Source organism: Littorina saxatilis, linkage group LG13, assembly GCF_037325665.1.
Source record: "Littorina saxatilis isolate snail1 linkage group LG13, US_GU_Lsax_2.0, whole genome shotgun sequence".
Taxonomy (NCBI): Eukaryota; Metazoa; Mollusca; class Gastropoda; order Littorinimorpha; family Littorinidae; genus Littorina; species Littorina saxatilis.
Genome location: NC_090257.1, coordinates 22442429 through 22456573, shown reverse-complemented (window position 1 = coordinate 22456573; position 14145 = coordinate 22442429). Strand labels below are relative to the sequence as shown.

Sequence of the window (14145 nt, the reverse complement as noted above, 5' to 3'; positions counted from 1 at the left end):
AAAAAAAAGGGAGGTAATTGGTCGATGAGACTTACCTCCCGTTTCCGTCGTCACGCGAAAAAAACATGGCGGCCAATGACGCCGGGGAAAAAAAAACCACGTTAACAAAACGTAAGAAAAAGGTTTAACAAAAACAAAAACACCGACCGACCCTATTTTTTTCGGCGGTGTTACCGGAAACAGACATATTTTTCTTTTAGGCCTTATAATAGGCTGGTCAACAAGAATAAACAGTTCAACTGTAAGCCCACCCTTAACCCACCAGGTGCGACCGGGATTGGAACTCGCAAACTTCCGCGTGGGAGGCAGGCGTCTTATCGACTAGGCAAGTCTGCACCCGTCCAGTTCTTCGAGTTTTAAATTCAATGTCATATTTTAAAACATTTTATGTTATTTTCAAATGCAAGTATAAGGGCTTTTTAAGCCGACCCCTCCCTCTTTTCTAATCAGTCTGATCCTATACACACAAAAATCTCAGCTACATATGTACCACCATATAATTATTATACGCAAAGGAAAACTCACTTGCACACATGTCACAAGTTTTAGTATGGTTCTATAAGAGGAATTCTTAATGCGCACAACTTGATCAACTTGAACTGCATCTGCTACTTTATCAAAATACTTAACTGTGTAAAAGCAGCTATGATTGCTTTCATCAATAGCAAGTCAATTATAGACTGTCAAAAGGTGCCCTATTCTTAGCCAGTGACACTAATATAGACCCTTAACAGCTACTAAGCTCTTGGCATGATTTCAAATCGTGTGACCAGCCCTGTGCCGATCCTGCTGTATTGTATAACACACACACATGGATGCAGACCAACAATACACAAGTTTATCTTATATATACGTGAGAGATACCACTCATGAGATAACAATATCGTTCAAACCTCAGTTCATGTGAATAAGGTTGTGTCAAACTAATCTGGCAGAGACTTGATTTTCCACTGCTCGTGATGCTGAGTCACAGAGACAAACGTCATTCTGGAAACGCTTGGTTTCCCCTGTGAGGATTTTGAGAATGTATGTGTCACGCTATGCTTTCTAGAGTGACGTCTCTTTTCTCTGACGTCAAAGATTACACAAGGCTTTGGAAGAGATTGAGGTTCTATTTGAAGCGTCTTCAATTTGGGCGCATCGACTGTGGGAGGTAAACTGGAGCAAAAGACATGCGAGTACAGTATGTAGGATAAACAGAATACTCCATGGCTAATGCAGTATCTTTCCAGATTTACACTTGTTGCTTTTTCAAATATTGAAAAGCTCGCTTTCGCTCGCAGTTCAATATTTAAAAAAAAAATCTTGTGAAAATGTCGGACAACACAGCAAGCCATGTAGTGACTAGTAGTATTCTCTATGTATCACACGCATACGAAGAGGCTTCCATCCAGATACATGAATTCCGCCATTAAGTCCCCTTGATCCCCGTTATCAATGAGTAAGATGGTTAGGACATCGGCCTCGCCTGTGAAAGGTTCAGGGTTCGGATCCCAGGTTAAAATGGTAAAATTATCCATCATCATGTGTATAAACAAGCAAAGACTTATGCTTCTCTCCATTATCACGATTAGTATCTAAGGAGGCGTTGAGGCATCCTGACCTCAGGTCAAAATGAGTTCGGCTCATTCACTCCCTGACAGGATGCCTTGAGTTTCCTTGTCTGGCAAGGAAACCATTTTTTTTTAAAAATATTTAGAGCTTTTTGTAATGTATTATTGATATAAGCAGATTCGCGATCGTCAATAATGATTTTTCATGGTGTTTTGTAATATTTAAATTACAAAGGAATTGATATGTAAGACAGTTTCAAGCGAGCTATTTTTCGCGGCTGTATTTACTGTGCAAACAACTCTAAATATGGCAAAAGTGTCACGTGATAATCAACCGTTTGGTTTCGGCGCTCACTGGAGCAGACAATTTTTTCTGTAACCAGTTGACAGAGACATTACGGTCTCCTTCCGGCAGCAGTCCCAAAATTTCTACTTGTTTTGACCTTAGAACGATGTCTTTATCATAACTGTGAAGAACAGAACGGAGATCACTGTCGAAGTCGGCCAATCTGCAATCATTTTCGACTCGCGAACACCGATCTCAAATTTAGATCAGTGCTCGCGAAAAACATATGGGAGATAACTCTGTATTTTTGTTTTGATAGATTCGCATAGGACTGTAGCATCCGGTCAGAGAGATAACTGGCGATAGCCGTTGAGCGATGACTGATCAGAATGGCGTTGAGGAGGCTAGACAGGGTCTAGACATACAGCAAGTGCTACCTTGTTGAAGGGTCAAGACTTAAACTATCTGTTTAACAGTAAGAAGCATGGAGTTTGTTCCTGGGTCTGTTTAATATATATAGTTCCAAGCACTCACCTTGAGTCGTTGTGAAGCATGGAGTTTGTTCCTGGGCCTGTTTAATATAGTTCCAAGCACTCACCTTGAGTCGTTGTGAAGCATGGAGTTTGTTCCTGCGCCTGTTTAATATAGTTCCAAACACTCACCTTGAGTCGTTGTGAAGCATGGAGTTTGTTCCTGGGTCTGTTTAATATAGTTCCAAACACTCACCTTGAGTCATTGTGAAGCATGGAGTTTGTTCCTGGGTCTGTTTAATATAGTTCAAAGCACTCACCTTGAGTCGTTGTGAAGCATGGAGTTTGTTCCTGCGCCTGTTTAATATAGTTCCAAACACTCACCTTGAGTCGTTGTGAAGCATGGAGTTTGTTCCTGGGTCTGTTTAATATAGTTCCAAACACTCACCTCGAGTCGTTGTGAAGCACGGAGTTTGTTCCTGGGTCTGTTTAATATATATAGTTCCAAGCACTCACCTTGAGTCGTTGTGAAGCATGGAGTTTGTTCCTGGGCCTGTTTAATATAATATGATAGAGTTCCAAGCACTCACCTTGAGGCGTTGTGAAGCATGGAGTTTGTTCCTGGGTCTGTTTAATATAATATTATATAGTTCCAAGCACTCACCTTGAGTCGTTGTGAAGCATGGAGTTTGTTCCTGGGCCTGTTTAATATATATAGTTCCAAGCACTCACCTTGAGTCGTTGTGAAGCATGGAGTTTGTTCCTGGGTCTGTTTAATATACATGTAGTTCCAGACACTCACCTTGAGTCGTTGTGAAGCATGGAGTTTGTTCCTGGGTCTGTTTAATATAATATTATATAGTTCCAAGCACTCACCTTGAGTCGTTGTGAAGCATGGAGTTTGTTCCTGGGTCTGTTTAATATAGTTCCAAACACTCACCTTGAGTCGTTGTGAAGCATGGAGTTTTTTCCTGGGTCTGTTTAATATAGTTCCAAGCACTCACCTTGAGTCGTTGTGAAGCATGGAGTTTTTTCCTGGGTCTGTTTAATATAGTTCCAAGCACTCACCTTGAGTCGTTGTGAAGCATGGAGTTTGTTCCTGGGTCTGTTTAATATAATATTATATAGTTCCAAGCACTCACCTTGAGTCGTTGTGAAGCATGGAGTTTGTTCCTGGGTCTGTTTAATATAATATTATATAGTTCCAAGCACTCACCTTGAGTCGTTGTGAAGCATGGAGTTTGTTCCTGGGTCTGTTTAATATAGTTCCAGACACTCACCTTGAGTCGTTGTGAAGCATGGAGTTTGTTCCTGGGTCTGTTTAATATATATAGTTCCAAGCACTCACCTTGAGTCGTTGTGAAGCATGGAGTTTGTTCCTGGGTCTGTTTAATATATATAGTTCCAAGCACTCACCTTGAGTCGTTGTGAAGCATGGAGTTTGTTCCTGGGTCTGTTTAATATAATATTATATAGTTCCAAGCACTCACCTTGAGTCGTTGTGAAGCATGGAGTTTGTTCCTGGGTCTGTTTAATATAATATTATATAGTTCCAAGCACTCACCTTGAGTCGTTGTGAAGCATGGAGTTTGTTCCTGGGTCTGTTTAATATAGTTCCAGACACTCACCTTGAGTCGTTGTGAAGCATGGAGTTTGTTCCTGGGTCTGTTTAATATATATAGTTCCAAGCACTCACCTTGAGTCGTTGTGAAGCATGGAGTTTGTTCCTGGGTCTGTTTAATATAATATTATATAGTTCCAAGCACTCACCTTGAGTCGTTGTGAAGCATGGAGTTTGTTCCTGGGTCTGTTTAATATAATATTATATAGTTCCAAGCACTCACCTTGAGTCGTTGTGAAGCATGGAGTTTGTTCCTGGGTCTGTTTAATATAGTTCCAGACACTCACCTTGAGTCGTTGTGAAGCATGGAGTTTGTTCCTGGGTCTGTTTAATATATATAGTTCCAAGCACTCACCTTGAGTCGTTGTGAAGCATGGAGTTTGTTCCTGGGTCTGTTTAATATAATATTATATAGTTCCAAGCACTCACCTTGAGTCGTTGTGAAGCATGGAGTTTGTTCCTGGGTCTGTTTAATATAGTTCCAGACACTCACCTTGAGTCGTTGTGAAGCATGGAGTTTGTTCCTGGGTCTGTTTAATATATAGAGTTCCAAGCACTCACCTTGAGTCGTTGTGAAGCATGGAGTTTGTTCCTGGGTCTGTTTAATATAATATTATATAGTTCCAAGCACTCACCTTGAGTCGTTGTGAAGCATGGAGTTTGTTCCTGGGTCTGTTTAATATAGTTCCAGACACTCACCTTGAGTCGTTGTGAAGCATGGAGTTTGTTCCTGGGTCTGTTTAATATATATAGTTCCAAGCACTCACCTTGAGTCGTTGTGAAGCATGGAGTTTGTTCCTGGGTCTGTTTAATATAATATTATATAGTTCCAAGCACTCACCTTGAGTCGTTGTGAAGCATGGAGTTTGTTCCCGGGTCTGTACAAGAAGAAGTAGGGGATGTAGGCAAAGATGTCGTAAACCAACGACAGGGCTCGCAGCACACCCGTCAGTGTTGTCACAACCACCTCAGACATTTTGTGTCGGTCCTCTCCAAGCCACCTGTAAGCATGGAATGGAGGGAAACAAATTAAAAAGCTGACATTAGGAAAAGTACTGACACCAGGATGCCAGAACCAATTCACGTAACAGAAGCAATTCATGATTTGGAAACATGATGCCATGGTAGTGTTGATACCAAAAAAAACGTGAGCAAAACATTGTAAAAAAAAAAGCTACATGTATGTCTAAAGAGGAAGAGGAAAATGATCGATGTACAGGGTTGAAACCATCGAGATCTGACAATTAGCCACCACCGACATGGTCATATCACGTATCAGAGTCCAGCATCAGACATGCATACTTGTGAGTTGTCAACTCGTCATGAAAAGAAAACTATCATAGAAAATCGATCCACTGTTATTTTTATCTTTTTTTTTTTCTCGTCTTTACACCTGTTTCTTTGTCCCGTTGTGCCCTCACACAAAGCATCATCATTATAATCATCCCTGCACTCGCTGCTCCAAGCTGCTCCGACCACCTCTGAATTTCGTTCCGCTGCCAGACTTGTTGATTTTACAGACGCTCCGGGGGGGGGGGGGGGGGGGGGGGGGGATGTCGGGTCGCTGCGGTAGGCTACCCTCGGAAGATGACACTGCACTTCTGCTGAGTCACTTCGACGGTGTTCAGTAGTGGGTCTGTCCCGGGCTAACGGACGCAGCCCACTACCTCCTATGCCCCCTACAAACGACATTGACTTTTAAGTCGCAGAGCCAGACTGAGTGAGCTTCCCCTCCAGAGAGCAGACCGCCACCACGTCCCTCCGTCGACCCCCCAGAACGTCACACGTTGAAGACTGACAGCAGAACTACTATTCAGGGAAGGATCGAACAGGAACACTGAGACCAAGGTCACCATGAGGAGCTCCGGGCATGAAGGGCCACAAGAGCAAGGACAATTTATATTTTGGATGATTAATGAGATGAGGATGATTATAATGATGATGCTTTGGATTTCCAATTTGGTTTGAGACTATGTGACAGGGCAGCACAGGGTCTACGCTTACTCTCATAATATATCCTGGCGTCAACCAGGCCCGAGAACTGCCGCACCTGCGGTGTTGGTCAGGTATACAGAACCTGAGCACCCTCAAAGTCGCATTTGTTAAGTGAATGACACTCGGCTGTGTGATCCCAGCCTTCCCATAGGAACCATAGCACTTCCACTCTGGGTAGGAGCCGACCGTAGCCCGAAAAACCCACATGACCCTGATGGGATTCGAACCCACGACCTCCCGACCCGCAGCCCGATGCGCTGACCACTGCGCTACGGGGGCCGGTTATTTTTTTAATGTAGGGTGTCATCTTTCTGTGGCACCAAACTTTAGGCCAAAAAAAAAAATAGGTGTGGTTACGGTAACATAGCCAAAAAAAATAGGGTAGGTAGGTAGGCAATCACTTTTTTTTTTTTTAAACTTTTTTTTCTAATGTGTACAAATTAAACCTACCGTACTTTCCGGGTGACAAGGCGCTTTGTTATCTAAGACGCACCCCCTTCTTTTAAAAAAAAAATTGTAATCCAGTCACCCATTGGACGCAGGGGGCCAATAGGGCGCACCAAAATGACCCAGTTTTTGCCATGAGAGGTGGTTCCCCTGTCATATCTGAGAGAGGAAACACTTCCTGCATCGGGGTCAGTGACCGGTCAGTGACCGAGTTTAACAGAGTGGAAATCTGTGTGTGCGGCCAGATCAAAGGCAGGGCAGTACCTAGTAGCTGAAACATGCATTATCACAAGTTGTTTGACTGGTACTCAAGCGGTCTCTTTGATTTTTTTCGTATTTCATACACGGATTAGGCGCTTCGTTATACAAGACGCAGGGGTCGAACTCGAGGAAAAAAGTCGCGCCTTATGACCCGGAAAGTACGGCACTTGACAGGGAAATAAGTGTGCGACACGGGCGCTTTCGCTTTCATTGCGTTTTTTGCACTCGGTTATTTTTTTGTTTTTTTTTGGTGACAAATGTAATAAAAAGTTATAGGATCGGCCCCTAAAAATAGGGTAGGTCGGGTTACCGTAACCACACCTATTTTTTTTTTAGGCCTTACCCTTATTTTTTTTTTTAAATGTAACTTGACATTCACACAAATGTTAACATTACCAAAATAATGAGAGAAAAAACGTCTGGAGATATCATTTGCAGGAACTCTAATGCAAGTTTCATGAAGATCGGTCCAGTAGTTTTCTCTGAATTGTGCTACACACACACACACTGTAAGACAGACACACATACACCACCACCTACATCTCGATTCCCTGTCTATGTTAAAACATTCAGTCAAAACTTCACAAAATAGAAAAACTGTGTAATGTATACTGAGTGTACAACTTGTGTTTCCCACACTTTCTCTCTGACAGGTTCAAACAAACCAGTCAGACAGGCATGCATGGTTCCACACCCTAACCCTTTCCAGATAAGTTTTGACAAGCATGCACGCTGCTAACAGCACAGAAACATCAGACTTGTTTGACCCTCACAGTCTTGTATTTCACACTCTCCAAAGAATCTGCAGCGATAAGCACAAGGCCTAAAGATTCACATAATGGCATGGGAATCCTATGGTGTTTCTGTAGTGCTAGTCTGTTAGCAGTAATAAGCACATTTTTTGCACACTGCCAGTGCCAGACTGCAGGCAGAATATTTATGGCTCATTGAAGAATTCCATCTCTGCTTCACTATCCTCTTTTGCAATCAGGGTTGGGGTGTGTGTGTGTGTGTGGGGGGGGGGGGGGGCATGTGTGTGAATTAGAGAGCCTGCATTAGAGAGTGAGAGAGAGAGAGAGACGTTTCTTTACTTAAAGTCCCCTATTTCTAAAAAAAGTGGGAAATCATAGGATTGGATGAAAAATTCTGTGTGCATGATAATGTGTTGAATAACAATTGCCTTTGGTCACTATATTGGGCAGAAATTGCACAGATTTGTTTTACAAACGCAACAGTCTCCATGTAATTGGGCGGTCATGCATGCCTGTATCATCAAAATATCTGCATAACACATGCCTGCATGCAAGAAAGAGGTGGGGGTGGCTGGGGAGAAAGCGTGAACAGCTAATACTAAATTAACAAAAAAACCTGTAATCTTCTCTAGAAGCGACCAATTATTTTGTGGATGTGTAGTTCCATCTCAGTGTTGTTGCCAGCCTAAGAAGACAATTCATTTGAACCTCCCAAAAAAAACAATAGGTCCAAATGTCCTGGCTTTAAAAAAACAATAGGTCCAAATTGTACCGCCAAGGTGTTTTGGCTTGAGTCTGTTTGAAATTGAACGCTGCTAGTGTTTTCTGCCCTTCAACGGGCTTTAATTTCTTTTTCGACGGCATGTTTATCGATCAGCGATCGACGAAAAAAAATCGTCTAACAGAGTAGCGTCCCTTTGCCTGGATCGGGTGGACCTATTTACCGGAAACGGCGAAAATAGCGAAACAATTTTTAGATTATATGTGTTTGCAACTTTTTTGCAAGTTTGTTTGCACCTTTGTTGCAATTGTTTTTTTACAACTTTGTTGCAACTTTGTTGCAACTTTCTTTCTCTCAGCATTTTCAGGTTTTTCGCGTTTTTCCCTATCGTTCTTATTCTGAACCTGTTTCAAGTCCTTTGGCATTGCTTTGATGTCGCTTCCTAGTTTTAATTGTTCATAAACTTTGCGAGGAGAAAGAGCCTGACATATTCCTGGCCTACCCTTTCCAATACAGTGCCCGGTGTGCGAATGTAGGGATCCTGCCTGATCTTCGCATTACCATGCCGTAGTTTTATATTTAGGAACTTTCCGCTGTTTGCGCCGTTTTCGGTAAATAGGTATACCGGCTGGATCGGGTATTTCCGTAAACGCAGCCTCGAGTGTCAATGACGACAAACACGGACTCGGCACCGAGTGCATTTTCACTCATAGCAAACATGAACATTTCGATCGGGGTTCTTTCTTTCTTTATTTGGTGTTTTACGTCGTTTTCAACCGTTCAAGCTGGTTATATCGCGATGGAGGGAAGGGGATTTCGATCTGGGTTTATTTTCCGACTTTGCAATTCCCATTCCATCCATTGCAGACCTTGTCCGCCTTGTACGAACGAATATGTATCGGTCAGTTGACCACCAAAACGTAAAAACTATCGGTCCATCGACCGGACAAGGCTATAGGTCCAATGCGTCAAATCAGAAAGCAGGCCTGCATGGGAATGAATAAAAGTGATTTGGGCGTACTGACTGAAAAATGTTGCGTTTTAAGCATTTTTAAGGGCACACGGAGGCTCTTTTCTTACACAAAATTTAGAAAAGGACTCGGGTCGTATTTACGACGAAAGGCGTATCATTCCCAAGCCTGAGAAAGGAATGCGTCAGAGACCGAAGACCGAGGCCTGGCAACAACACTGCCACCTTTCCCAGTCCACTCAAAAAATGACTGTCCGAGTTAAAAACAAGAAATAACAACTCCGCAAACTCTATTGTGCATAATGTATGTACACAGTGAATATTATACTGCTTCAGTACTTACACAAGAATTGATCTCCTGCTATTGATAATGCATTATAGAGCCCTAATGCTGTCTGCTACAGGACAATATTTAGATAAGCTGCACATAAAATTAAATTGGATGAGTCTTGTTTTCAGATATCAGCAATTCAGAACAAGCAATTTTAGTCTCTCTCAGTCTCAATTTCACATTAGCATCAAAGAGCTGACTGCTTTTCTAGAGCTGCATACAAGATTCATGAAGTACATAGTAACTTTAAGTAAGTGTACTTCTGGTGCATGAAAATAACACTGAAATTGTAAATTTATTGTTTTTGCAAACCAAATTTGATGTGCTGATTTGAATAAATTGAATTTTAACATCTCTTGAGGTCTGACATGAGACAGAAAGAAATCTGATATGACTAAAAGAAAAGAACATCGAAACCGCCACAGCGCTGAGGGTAAAAATCTTAATTAAGGAAAAACAAAACAGTATCATCAGTCACAAAAACCTGCTTGTAAATATGACCCTCTCCATGGAAACAAAAAATATTAAAAATCTTTAAATGCACAGTACGTATCCTCAAAGTATAAAAAGTTACGCTAAGAGTATTAAGACTCACCTAGACGTGCTCACAGATAACCTCACATAAAAGCAGTGAAGCTAAAAGCAGTGAAGGCAAACAGGTACACCCCTTGACCCAGATGCATCAGACTCTCCCACTCTCTCTATCTCAGTCTAAAGTCTATCACGTAGGAACAGGCGAAGCTTTTTACTTTCTCAGTAACCTGTACTGAAAAATATCATTATCAGTTATAGTACCCTCAAAGTACATATATATATTGCAGGTCAAAGAATACTACAGTGAAACCCCCCCCCCCCCAAGGACGTAACCCCCTCGATCCTCCCCCTTTACGACCCTGCTTAATTATCTTCAGAATGTTCCCTTTCAAGCTGTGTAAATTCACACCCAATTTAACTTAAAGGCATATGTACGCGCTCCCGTGTTTACAAAGTGTAGTTTGCCCACAATCGATGTCAAATGCATCATAAGGCCATATAATGACGATATGTCGCAATGCGCGGACCATATACATGCATTACAGCTTGTTCTAGCCTCTGAAAAAGTGAGGATGTCAACAAAGACGCGGAGTTATTTCCCTTGCGTCAACGTTCCCTCTGTTGGCAAATCTATAAATAGGACGATCTAGATCAAAATAAAAATTCAAATATCTCAACATTTAAGGGGTCCTAGACCACAATATCTTGCAGGGAACTTAATTTAGCATGTCTCCAGCTGTGGGTAAAGCAATTAGCGTGTATAGTCATCGAGTACATATGGCTTTAAGAATCCTCCTTTTAAGAACTGATTTTCTCACCCTTTTTTTTCCAAGGGTTTTTGTTGGTGATAATGGGGGTGGGGTATCCACTGTATAATCCTTTTCTCTGATAAAATCAAAAACCCTGCAGTTATCTGTGCCCTAAAAAACAAGCAGTCTGAAGTCTATCACAGAAAAGGTGAGGCTTCTTCCTATCCCAGTACGAATGTACTCAGCCATCTCTACTAGCACAGTGTCCTGAAAAATATAAGTTTTCTCTTCTATGCAACAAGTGCATGTTGTTCAAAGTATAATCCCCGTCCAAGATAACCTCACGCAGTTGTTCTGGCCTTAGCTCCACAAGTATGTGTGGCTTACAGTTCCACTGGTGCTATAAGTATAACATTGTCCTGTAAGGATTGCTGATAGCTGTTACATAGGTTTCATTTCATAACACTTGTATAACATCCATTTGAAGAAGAAAACTGTGGCGCTGTTCATGTAATTGTAAAGACACAATAGATGCAATGTTATACACAACAACCTCACAACCTTACACACTGAGCTACCAGGACCCCAAACAGTGTCGAAGTCTTATGCCCACCTTACAAACAACACAGACTGACAGAGAGTGTAAAAGTAAAATATGTCTCGGCCTTGCTATTCCGAAAGAAACGTACGTGTTTGCTAGTCTAGATAACGTCCGCCACTTCAGTACAGGTAACCCACTAAGATTAATATCACTGTACGTGTGGGTGTACGTGTGCTGACAATTTATTGTCCCGCTGTGTTTGCCAACTCCTAAAATCTGTGTATGGAAAAAACAAGTAAAATTCTATCTGCAGGACATAAAAAAAAAAAGAAAGATGAAGAATTATAAGGCCTTAAATGTAACCCTTTTTCTTAAAAGCAATGTTCAAGCGTGTTACTTTTAGTTCATGACCTTGTTATTTTTGACGAACACAGGCGCCCAACTTAAAAAAACAATCCACTACTCAATTAATGTAAGATATTCCTCAGAGGTTTTTCTCTCAGTCTCATAATGCAAAGGGGAGTGCATTATTAATATTATGAACAATATCACCCATGAAGAGATACCGAGCAATACAGTACGTAGAGCCCGGCGCTATTTAAGACCCCCCAATTTAAGGCTTCCTCCCTTATAAAACCTTGCTTTTCAGATTTTCTGGTCATAACATCTCTACATCTACCTCTATTTTAAGGTTCCCTCCTTTTAAAGACCTTGTTTTCTTAGAATTTTGGACTAGGTCTTAAAAGGCGGGTTCCACCGTACACATGTTCACTAATTAACAGAAATCTTGTAACACACAAAGTAAGCCTATTTTAATTCATCTGCAGGGGTTTGTATAAATTTACTCCCACTCCCAGTCTCACATTTTCCACACTTTCATAAAGATCGATTTAAAGGTACTGAACTTGTCAAATCCAGGTGCACGGAGCCCCTGGGGCTTTTAGTCATACCTCAGGCAGCTATCCGTTAGAAGAACTACCAAGTTTCATTGACTTGCACCCAAAGAGTCAAGAACTGCGATTTTTTTTACGAATTAATTTCGTACTCGGACCCGGCTGGTCTTGACCTATTTTTGGATCTAAATTTAGATCAGGTAGATCACCACATCATGCACAAAAAGACAGTCACTAGCAAACTATGTCAGACGTCATCATGAGTTTGTGTAAAACAAAATGGAGGCCGGAATCACTCAGTTGAATCGAACTCCGACCAAACACCACGTAATAACTAGGTTAATTTATGCACTCGCGTGAACAAGAAACTGCCGAGCTTCACAGATGTCGTCGTTCGGTACTTTTGGGTTTGTTTTACTACAATAGGAGGATTTTTGAACTGTAAATGCACTCAGCTGCAACAAAAACGCAAAACGAAGGCTGTGAGCTGCACTGTGCCTTTATTAAACTACACCTGACTGCACTATAACTTGACTATAAGCATACCGGCCTCCAGTTCACAGTGCTGTATGTGAACATCCAGGAATATTGAGAGGAGCAAGATGCGTGTCAACTTGAAGCCTTAATTAATATTGAGAAAACAAGGACGAAGTACTTGTAAACTAGGGCAGAGGGCCTGTCAATACCAGTTAAACCACACCTGCATGTATTGAGGTCTAACGAATGACGTCTCACAACGTGCGCGGTCGTCCTTGGCGGTCAAGAATGCCGCCGCGATCATTGTGCAGACGACACTTATAAACCGCCAATATTTTTTGTGCGCATCACGCGCTCCACATAAATCGGTCGGAAACGAAGCAATTGGGAAACCTGGTAAGACACTTGACAGTGACATCCATGTACTAAGATTAACTTAATGCATTCCTTTCTGACATGAAGGACCCCCTTCTGCTGTTGAGTACTTTTAAAAAGGCTACTTGTGCAACTCAAACCACAGGCACTTGAAAGTTGAATATGACCGAGTATGAGGATGTATTGTAATTGTAACCAAACACTGAAACAGCAATGAAAGAGTAAGAATTGATAAGCTATTTGTTGGTTTTCTTTTAAAAAAAAAAGTGGGTTCTTACTTCTTTTCAAAAACATAGCGGAGACGGCTGAGAAAGCTTCAGCTCATAAAGCGACACGTGTTAAAACGCTCAAATAGGGCCTACACGTAAACCCTGGCGAGAAAAACAACAACAGTCAGTTCAAAAATCCGACTACTAAACTCAACGACAGCAAACAGTAAAGCTGCAACTAGTTAACTGATAAATCTCGATGATTTATTTCAAAGTATTCATTCAGTTCATGGAGTTTTCGCCTTCCTTTCCTGCTTATCTCCGATGTGGATGCAATCAACCATTACTCGACACAGACGAAATTGCATGACAACGTAACGGCCTTAGAAGCACAGAAAGACAAGCATCAATCAAGACTCACAGTGTACAGAATGAAAAGCGACTGGCTTCAAACAACCGTGCCCTTCACGAGGTCAATGCGCTCCGTTTCTCACTGCAGCAGACTGTAAACAACGGTCTTTCAAGCCGGGAAACGAATCAGTATTCCGCCATTTTGTTGTTCTGGAAATAGAATGTCCCGGAAGTGAATGGCTTTCAAAGACAAATTATTCGCCCTTGGCAACTTTCGGTTTCGCTTTTGTCAGCCATGCATCGCTGCGTCCGATGATTCTGAGCGATAAACTTCTCTCTTCCCCTAGCAGCTCTTGATTTTTGTATTTTGCTGGCTCCGATAAGCCGTTGATGGGAAGCTGTCTTCGGTTTCTCGGTCTTCTTCTTGCTGCAGGCAAAGCTACTCTATACTGTTTCCGACTGACACTGGTTCTGCATTGATTGACGCCGGTGGGTTTTCCCCTCCGGGGAAATGAAACGTTCCTGTCGACTAACAATCTATTGACATGTAAACCGACCTGATAAGGTTAAAATGCGTCCGTAAAATATTTATGCTTTTTCAAGAACAAC

At 41.8% G+C, this 14145-nt stretch overlaps 1 protein-coding gene across 2 annotated transcripts in view; it reads right to left on the bottom strand.

Moving 5' to 3' along the window:
* Nucleotides 1-13766, bottom strand: part of LOC138983875 (fatty acid CoA ligase Acsl3-like) — a 37449-nt gene extending 23683 nt beyond the window's left edge. Inside the window, exons 1-2 of one of the 2 annotated variants that reach the window (XM_070357204.1) lie at nucleotides 13607-13766; nucleotides 4772-4931 (exon numbers count right to left, since the gene is read on the bottom strand). In XM_070357204.1, coding sequence (XP_070213305.1) covers nucleotides 4772-4906 — 135 coding nt within the window. In that variant the 5' untranslated portion in view covers nucleotides 4907-4931; nucleotides 13607-13766. Of the gene's footprint in view, nucleotides 1-4771; nucleotides 4932-10002; nucleotides 10103-13606 lie in introns of those variants that run through there. The other variant, XM_070357205.1, reaches the window with a different exon arrangement.
* Between the last annotated feature and the right edge of the window lie 379 nt (nucleotides 13767-14145).